The sequence below is a fragment of the Platichthys flesus genome, chromosome 5, assembly GCF_949316205.1.
Source record: "Platichthys flesus chromosome 5, fPlaFle2.1, whole genome shotgun sequence".
Lineage (NCBI taxonomy): Eukaryota > Metazoa > Chordata > Actinopteri > Pleuronectiformes > Pleuronectidae > Platichthys > Platichthys flesus.
The window spans coordinates 14772977-14782704 of NC_084949.1; the positions used below are offsets into that span (position 1 = coordinate 14772977).

General features: G+C 42.4%; 1 protein-coding gene across 1 annotated transcript; it reads left to right on the forward strand.

Moving 5' to 3' along the window:
* Nucleotides 1-1986: 1986 nt before the first annotated feature.
* Nucleotides 1987-8833, forward strand: LOC133953427 (serine/arginine repetitive matrix protein 5-like; the record flags this gene model as incomplete). The annotated part of the gene is made up of 15 exons (XM_062387351.1): nt 1987-2221; nt 2823-3029; nt 3171-3281; nt 3497-3596; nt 4163-4230; nt 4322-4413; nt 4508-4569; nt 4651-4762; nt 4876-5016; nt 5367-5467; nt 5739-5797; nt 5918-6138; nt 6236-6318; nt 6463-8280; nt 8596-8833. Coding segments are annotated over 15 exons (3648 nt in total), but the record flags the coding sequence as incomplete, so codon positions are not given.
* Nucleotides 8834-9728: the final 895 nt, after the last annotated feature.

Consider the following 9728-nt stretch of genomic DNA (forward strand, 5'->3'; position numbering starts at 1 on the left):
TGATTTTGTACTGAACAGAATAATCTGCAACATTAACATGACTAGTTAACTACGAATTCATAGCGAGTCCAAATAGCTTATAGCACACATATATTTGTTCACTATTACCTCTGCTTGGGGGGGGGGTTTCTCCTCTGTTTGTGTGTGAGGATAAGGTATGAGTCAAGGAGGCAAACATTAAACACTGGGGTGGATCCAAATCAAGGGGCTTTGGCCTTTTCCAACAATGTCATTATACTTTTTCCTTTTTACAATAGATGGTTTAAATAAGGAAATTATTTTAGAGTGTAACATTAGCGTACACAAGGTAAGATTCAAACTGTTCACATATTTCTCAAAAACCGTGACAAGATATCTGGTATTTGCGTTTGCATGTTTTTTCAATCTTCATGCAAGATATTTACCAAGTGTTTGCACCAATATCAGTCTTTGCTTTATTAAGCAATTACTACCTCCTCTGATACGTGTATGAACACATGTATAAGCTCTATTACAATCTGAAAGCTAAGACATCTAGATCCTGAAACCAAGGCATACCGTGGTTTGTCAAATTAAAAAAGGAAGGCCACAGTTGATTTGTCCCCACAACTCAGTTGTGACATCAGGGCCGGCCCTGGCAATGTTGGCGCCGTTGGACTATATACAGCTGCACACACAGGCAGACAAAATTGTAAGCTATTAAAAAGAATACAAATATAAAATAAAAATAAGTGGGCTGAAATCAGCTGCACTTACAGCATATCACGTCATGTCGACAAAAATAAACATTAATAATGTCCAAAATCGGGGTGATTCTTACCTCAACATTGTTCTTTCTTCTCCTCCGCTGCTTTGCGGCGCTTTATGACTTGTGCATCTGATAATTTTATGCTTTTTTTAAAATCATCTTTATTCTCATCAATCATCAAACTAGTGCGTGTGTGAGTGTGTATGTGTTTGTGTGCGTGTGTGTGTGTGTCAGGATAAGAGATAGAGAGAGAGAGAGAGGGGAGTAAGGTCCCTGTCACTCATACGTGACTATATCAGTCTTCTCCCTCCAATTTACAATCTGTGCAAGCGAGGAGGGGAATTAAGCTTTGGCTTCCTGGGTTTTCTGTGGCCGAAATCGCTTTGACCGTGAAGAAAGATTTGACCAATCCGTGGGACGTTTCAGTCATTATGTGGTGATCAGTGTTGATATTGTGGCAACAAATCACCGTATGGACACAGAGGAGGGAAAAAACACACTTGGTTAATTTGTGAAACTGTTGCAAGTCAGAGACGTCAGCTAAGTCCTTCACATCTCAGACCACCTCAGTGTGTAGTCGAATGGAGCTTTAGCGCCTGTTTTATTGAAGTTTCGCGGGTCTACAGGTCTAGCAGCCGTCTGTTAGCCAATGTGAGCCAGGTTGCAGGTATCGTGCCAAAAAGTGACCGTCTGCAAGAAGCTGATGACCGTCCAAGGGAGCTCGCGCGCTGTGCGTTAAAGTTGTATCGCTCCGTTTACATGCGTTCACACTCGGATTTGATTTAGACCAAGAATGGTCAAAGGCACATTAGTGTTATGTGGAGGTTACAACTGCATGCATTTGTTTAATCTGGAACTTTAAGAGAAACGCAACACTTTTCAAACACATTTTTTTTTATTATCCTGTTGAATGAACACTGTTTATTAACGTTACAGACGTACAGCACTGATAACGTCTACTTTACAGCTCCCACATTGACATTAGTAAATTTTATTTGATGACATAGCGGCTAGATGAATACGGGAGCTCGCGCGCTGTACGTTAAAGTTGTATCGCCCCGTTTACATGCGTCACACTCGTGACTTTGATCTTAAACCAACAAAGGTCAAAGGCAAATACATAGGCTATGTGTTTCATGGTGGTTTCAAAGCCATGCCTTTGTTTAATCTGGGGTTTAATCTTAATATATCCCATTAAGAACAAGATATTTCAACTGTACACTTCTGTTTTTGTCCTCATTCAGCAATGAACAATTACCATAGTTGACGGATATTCAGAAAAGTCAGACCACGAGTCAGTCGGCTGTAATCGATCTCCTTTCACCAGTGGAGACACAGGGATGGGCGGCAGGTGGTCCAGAAGCAGGGCGGTGGGTCCCAACATGCCAGGTGACTCTCCTCGGCTGAAGGCTCCAGGAGACTGCTTGGGCTCGATACCTGGAGATGCCCTCTACAATAGGTCTCTCGCAACTGTAGACCGGCCCATGGAGCAAGGTAGGAGGAAGCAACAGTTAAGCTTGTACTTGAGACAAAGGTTAACAATTTGCGACTCATATTAGAAAAGATTTGTCACACTTTTGTTAGATCAGATGCAAAATGTGAAGAAAAAAAATTCCTTTGCTAAATTTGCTTTGATGTTTTAAGTGACCTACTCCTACAGGATGGTTGATAATTATTTTCTGGAAATAATTGCTCTGCTTGGTCAACTTTCTGTTGGCTCCTGTTTCTGTAGGGGAGTGGGAGCACAACTTTTTTTGCGGGTGTGATGTTGCTGCTTCCACTCTACCTTCATTTATCAAGTTATGTAGCAATGCCAGTTTTGAAGCTGGAGCATGATCAATCATTTGAGCTTGTGACAAAATAGCTGTTTTGATATAAAGAGCAGTAATCTGACTTGTTCAGGGGAAATTGCAAACTCTTCATGTCCTTTTTTCCCCCTCAGCTTGTTTTACAGTGTTAGACATTCATAAGAATCACATTTTAGAATATCAGCAATGACTTTAAGGTGTCAGATTATACTTATTTAAGTATTTGTCCTCGATCTGGTAAATACATTAAATCTGATATAAGCAATGATGTCCCTCTGTTTGTCCAGTGCTCAGCAATGGTGACGGCATTGAGTTGCCGCAGAGGGTCCTCTTCTCTCCAGACCAACTCAATCTGAAGTGGACCCAGGTTCACCCTATCGGTGCCGGACTAAAGAACATGGGGAACACATGCTTCCTCAACTCAACACTACAGTGTCTCACCTACACGCCTCCATTTGCTAACTTTTTGCTGTCAGGCCTGCACTCCAAAACATGTGAGCTAGTGTTCATGGTTTCATGGTGGGACTTTGCACCTATTTGTTTGTGTATTTGTACGGTGATACAATGCATATAAGTTGTCATGCCTGAATAATGTCTTACTTATCAGTGTTTTTGTGAATCTTTCCCTGCACCAGGTCACCTGTCGGGGTTCTGTATGATGTGTTGCATGGAAAACCACATCATTGAGGTCTTTTCCAAATCTGGGAATGTCATCAAGATCGTTGGTGTGGTTAATGAGCTCCATAGTAAGTATTTGTAAAGCTAGAATGCTGAAGTTGTGCCCTGCATACAAACCATTTACCTAAAATGAAAGACAGGAGGCGCTGTGCTGCTGTTTACCTTTTCATTGTGGAGGGAATCTATCTAGTGGGATAATACATTTAATTGTCTTCTGTTCAAATATTTGTTGGTATTTACCAAGCTATCATATCCTCCTCCATTGTGTTTTTTCCCCTCACAGGGAAAGCAAAAAAATACTACATTGGAAGTAAAGGGGATGCCCATGAATTCCTGCGGTACACAATGGAGGCTATGCAAAAGTCCTGCTTACCTGGAACCGAGTAAGTTTGAGCCGAAGCTGTTTCATATATGAAAGGGATGAGACGCAATCATGTTTACTTTTAAAGGTTGTCCCAATACATCAATATTTTTCTTATTAGATTTACAGGTGATGATCTTAAGTCAGGCAGGTGAAATGACAAGGACATTTTATCAATCCACTCAGCATTTTAGAGTCCATCTTAGAAGTATTCTTTTTTACTGCTGAAATATAGGAAATCAGTGCTGAGCAATGTTGCCAAGTAGGTTTCGTACCAATATGAAGCCTCCATGCACTTTAACTTAAAGTTAAGAGCAGGGTATGCGTAATAGATGCAGGAGACTCTTTTATTATAATTTTAACAATGGCGAGTATCAACTCAGTTCTCATTCTGTACTAGTAGTTGGCCTCTCCACTAATCACTCTTTGGTCTAATTTCTCCCCTATATCTCTCCTGCTTTGGGGGCTGTAATATTTTGCAACTTGTCACTGGAAAATACTAGACATTTGACTTTTCTCTGTTTCAGTATAGACTGAAAACATTGATTTGGTTTGTGATATAATATCTAATATATATTTCTATGACAGAATTGACATGCAGACAGAGGCAACAACTTTCATCCATCAAGTATTTGGCGGGTACCTAAGGTCCAGAAGTAAGACATAAGTGTCATGATTTTTTCTTCTTCTTCATGTTTTTTGTTCCTTCTCTGACCATATTCCCTGTCTTGTCTTTTTATTTTCCAGTTAAATGTTTAAACTGCAACGCAGTTTCGGATAAATTTGAGACATTTTTAGATATTTCTCTGCAAATTAAGGTAATTCCTCAAATTTCTCAAGTCACTTGTGAGTCTGATTTACTACAAATGTGTGACAAAATGTAAATTAGAATTTGGTCTTTTATAATAGTTCAAGACTTCAAGCGTCTCAAAGGCTCTGGAGCAGTTTTTTAAGCTTGATCAGCTTGAAGGTGACAACGCCTACAATTGCACCAAGTAAGTTGTGAGATGATTAAAAAGATCATCAGTGTTTTCAACTTGTTTGTCAACTAACCACTCAACATTTGTCTCCCTAAGGTGCAATAAAACGGTCACAGCCTCGAAGGGATTTAGCATTCACCGCAACCCCAACGTGCTCACCCTGGCACTCAAACCCTCTGTAAACATCAAAGGACACAAAATGACTAAGGTACACGATCACAAATTCAGAGTCATGCTACAGTCATAGTGTTGCTCCACTAAGCAGTTACGGGGAAATTTGATTTGTGGTTTGATATTAAGCGGTTGCTCTGTGTCCAATAGAATGTAAAATATCCAGAGTACCTGGACATGCGGCCGTTCATGTCTCAGACTCAAGGAGAGTCCCAACTCTACGGCCTGTACGCTGTGATGGTCCACTCTGGACACAGCTGTCACGCTGGACACTTCTTCTGCTATATTAAGGTATGGGCAATGCTACAGATCACTGTTCTACTCTATCAGGACACTGCTGTTGCCAAGTGTACATGTACACATTTATCTCCTCAACACTTCATCAACAACTCAACGTAGCAGAGATAAAAGCAAATCCCCACTTAATAGACTGAACGGAGAAAAGACAATAAAGACAAGACTTGGAAACATTTATGAATAGTATTCTATTTTTACATTATTCTATGTCTTAAAACACATTTGTATATGGTGATATTAGTACTCAGATTTCTCACCTTTAAAAATCATTTCCAGAGACTGAGTAAACATTTGGATAACAAGGATGAATCTGTTGTCAAATCTGCTGTGATTCTGTTTCACAGTCGAGCGATGGTGAGTGGCATGAGATGAACGACGCCTCTGTGTCCGTCAGTGACATCACCACTGTTCTCAACCAGCCGGCCTATGTCCTGTTCTACATAAAGTGAGTAACCATAATAGTCTGTATTTTATTTGGTTGTAAATTAACTTAACAAGAAATGTAATCAAAAACTGATTTTACTGAGGAATAACTAAAGTAACTTAGAATATGCTTTTACATTCTTTATAAAAAAGTAGCATTTTGATTATCAAGTTCGCTACTGATTGGCGTTCTAGTTATTTATCCATTTTGATGAGAAGATGGTCTGAAAAAAAATGAACATGGTCATGTAGATGTATCTCATTGCTAATGTGCCTTTCTTTCGGCTCATCAGGTCCAGTGATGAAAAAACAGCAGACTGCAGTCACATGAACCACAACACTGGAATCCCATGTCAACCTAACCATGGACTGGCCTCCTCCTCCTCTTCCTCCTCCCCCCCCTCCTCCTCCTTTTACTCCTCCTCGTCCTCGTCCTCCTCCCCCTCCTCCTCCCCCTCCCCCTCCTCCTCCCCCTCCTCCTCCCCCACCTCCATCTCCCACTCAATCAGCCGGCCCACAATGATCCCAGACCATGACAAACGTCAGAAGCTTTCATCTTTCATTAGAGAAAGCAAGCAGAACCGCCCATCCTCCTCACCCCCCTACTCCTCTTCCTCCTCCTCCTCCTCCACCTCCTCCTCCACCTCCATCTCCCACTCCATCAGCCGGCTCACCAACAACACCTCTGACAAGGTAAAATGCTTTGTGTTATTGCCATCGCTTATGTTCATTATTTGTGTTGAACAGTTTTTTTGAATGCAAAATCATCTATTGTTTTTATGTCCTTCAGATCTCTGGCAGTGATCATGCATCTTTGTCCTCAGTGGCTACCCTTGCGGCTGATGGTTTAGATGGTGACCATAGTCCAACAAGGTAATGTAGCATTCTGACCGTGATCAAGAAACGTTGTATATTTATTTATTTTATATAGTGAATTATTAAGTTCTTATTGTAATTATCCTAAAGGTTTGGTATAGAACATTTCTAATCTGCTTAAAGTCTGTTTGTTTTCCCCAGCAAAGTGGCTTATAATTCAGCCTCTTCATCAGAAACCTGTTCTGCTCGGAGCATCCATCCTGCCACCAGTGGGACATCTGATGCAACAGAGCATGTTGGCATAAGTGAGGATGAATCCAAGAAGCTACCACAGAAAAACGGGCCATCGGCAGGGATGGAAGGAAGAACGGCCGCCAAGCCCAGTTCTAGTAGCAGCAATGGACAATATTCCCGAGACAGAGACAGGCTGCACTCTGACTGGACAAACTACAGGGACCGGAGCCCAGATCAGGAGAGTGACGGTGATCGGCACCGGCACAGACGGGACTACAGAGATCACCGGCACAATCATCACTTTCACAGTGATAATTTGTCTCCTCACGATCGACATTACAGAGACTGGAACTCTGAGTGTCGCTATGAGCGAACTGTCCACCACCCCAGGGAGAGCTACCGCGACAGGTCCTCTCACCATTACCACCGCCAACGATCCAGAGATGATACGGACTTTGAGCAGAGGGGGTACCGTCACTCCAACTGTGAAGAGTTTCATAGTCGCTGGAGGTGGCCGCAGGAGAGTCGGGAATCCCGGGTAACCGGGGAAAAGAGAAACGCCAGGGAGAGGAACTCTTACCCTTCAAAAAAGGACACTTCCCTTCTTGCCACAGTGGCAGATACATCGGCGATGTACAAAGGCTCACCGCCTCAGCATCCTCGCTCCATGTTGAGATCAGCTCCAAACACAGACGATCAAAATCCCAAGAGGGCTGCTGATAATCTGATCAGAGAGAGAAACTACAGGGACCGGAGCCCAGATCGGGAGAGTGACGGTGATCGGCACCGGTACAGACGGGACTACAGAGATCACCGGCACAATCACTGCTTTCACAGTGATCATTTGTCTCCTCACGATCGACATTACAGAGACTGGAACTCTGAGTGTCGCTATGAGCAAACTTTCCACCACCCCAGGGAGAGCTACCGCGACAGGTCCTCTCACCATTACCACCGCCAACGATCCAGAGATGATACGGACTTTGAGCGGAGGGGGTACCGTCACTCGAAACGTGAAGAGTTTCGTAGTCGCTGGAAGTGTCCGCAGGAGAGTCGGGAATCCTGGGTAACCGGGGAAAAGAGAAACGACAGGGAGAGGAGCTCTTACCCTTCAAAAAAGGAGACTTCCCTTCTTGCAACAGTGGCAGGTACATCGGCGATGTACAAAGGCTCGCCGCATCGGCATCCTCGCTCCATGTCGAGATCAGCTCCAAACACAGACGATCAAAATCCCAAGAGGGCTGCTGATAATCTGATCAGAGAGAGAAACTACAGGGACCGGAGCCCAGATCGGGAGAGTGACGGTGATCGGCACCGGTACAGACGGGACTACAGAGATCACCGGCACAATCATCGCTTTCACAGTGATCATTTGTCTCCTCACGATCAACATTACAGAGACTGGAACTCTGAGCGTCGCTATGAGCGAACTGTCCACCACCCCAGGGAGAGCTACCGCGACAGGTCCTCTCACCATTACCACCGCCAACGATCCAGAGATGATCGGGACTTTGAGCGGAGGGGGAACCGCAATTCCAACCGTGAAGAGTTTCGTGGTCGCTGGAGGTGTCCGCAGGAGAGTCGTGAATCCCGGGTAACGGAGGAAAAGAGGAACTCTTATCCTTTTAAAGAGGTGACATCCTTTCCTGCCACAGTATCAGATACAGCTGCAAAGCCTCTGCCTCCCCACTTCATGTCGAGATCAGCTCCAAAGCGCAAGAGGGCTGCTGCTAATAATAACAAGAAAAATAAGTCAAAGGACAAAAACCAAGACAGAGAGAGCGGGTGAGCGATACTATTGATCCATCTTTACACGGAGAAAAATGCTGACCATTCTTTGTTCAGCTTCTCAAATGTAAAGTTTGCTGCATTTCTTTATCATATATGTGACCTTCTTATTTTTTAGCTTTGGCCTTTTAGTCAAGAAAGCAAGACATTTGAAGATGTCGCCTCAGCCTCTGTTGTTGCAATGGCACTTTTTCTTGATATTTTAATGAATGTTTCACATGGTTAATCAATTATTAAAGTCCTTCAGACAAAGCCTTAGATCTCAGTTAATTGTGGATTAAGACTAATCATGTGTTTTCCACTTTATCCTAGAAATGCTGACGTGGATTCAGATTTAATTGATGAAATAAAAAAGGAGAAGAAAAGCAGGCGGCAGCGGGTTGACGAGTCCAAGCAGTACAGCCAAGGCGCTGCAAAGAGGCCCAAGAACAGTCGCATGGACCCTGAAATCCGCAAGCGGAAGTTCTGTCATATCGAGGTCTGTACATGCATCTATGGTTTTCCACCAGACAAAGGCCGCCACTGCTTCTCCAGTGGCATCGAACACTGACTGTGAGTGGGCTTCCTTTTTACTGATCATCAGTGTTTGCTCTATTACTGTCAATGCTAATAAACATCCCTTCTCGATACCGATTCCAATACCTGGACTTTTGGTATTATCTGATAAAGAGAACCGATCTGACACCATGGCATTTCCACAAATATATGTATTTTAATTTCTGATTGATTGCCTTCATTGTAGTATGTCCTGGCTCAGGTTAAAGACTGTATACATATAGATAAAAACTGAGACTGAAAATTACCAACTACATAAAAATAATTTCTACGGTGACCTTTAACAGTCGTAACTGAAAAAGAACACAAATAAATAAATATTGTCTGTTTATCTGGCTCAAACTAAAATACTTAAAATATATGGTATTGGATCGGTTTATAGATTCAAATACTCTGACCCGGCACTTTTCCAGTATTGGAGGCATTTCTGATGCTGGTAGCCCAGTATCTCTACATGTTTTAGCTCATCTTTCTGCCTACAAACTTTGACATGGTCTGTTCTTTTTCATTTCAGGCACATCAACAACATTTTAACAGCAGATGAATGACATCAACAAACTTTTGACATGGTGCTCCTTCTTCGTTGGGAATAATTTGTATTTTTACCAAGAGTGCAGTATTATGAAATATTCCGAAAATCTTTCTTTAAGGCGTTAACTATTTGCTGTAATTCTCTCTTACTATTGGTAAAAAAAAATAACGGTCACCTTGTTGAACATTTATGATGAAAATATAGATATATACTCGTGTGAACACAAACAAAGCTTGGAGTTTAGAAAGAAAGCATCAAAAATGTATCACCGCTGTTGACCATGTGTGTTTGCTTTTTAATGAAAAATAAAGTTTGTGTCTTCTTGCGTCATAAAAGAATACTGTGAATAAAATGTTAA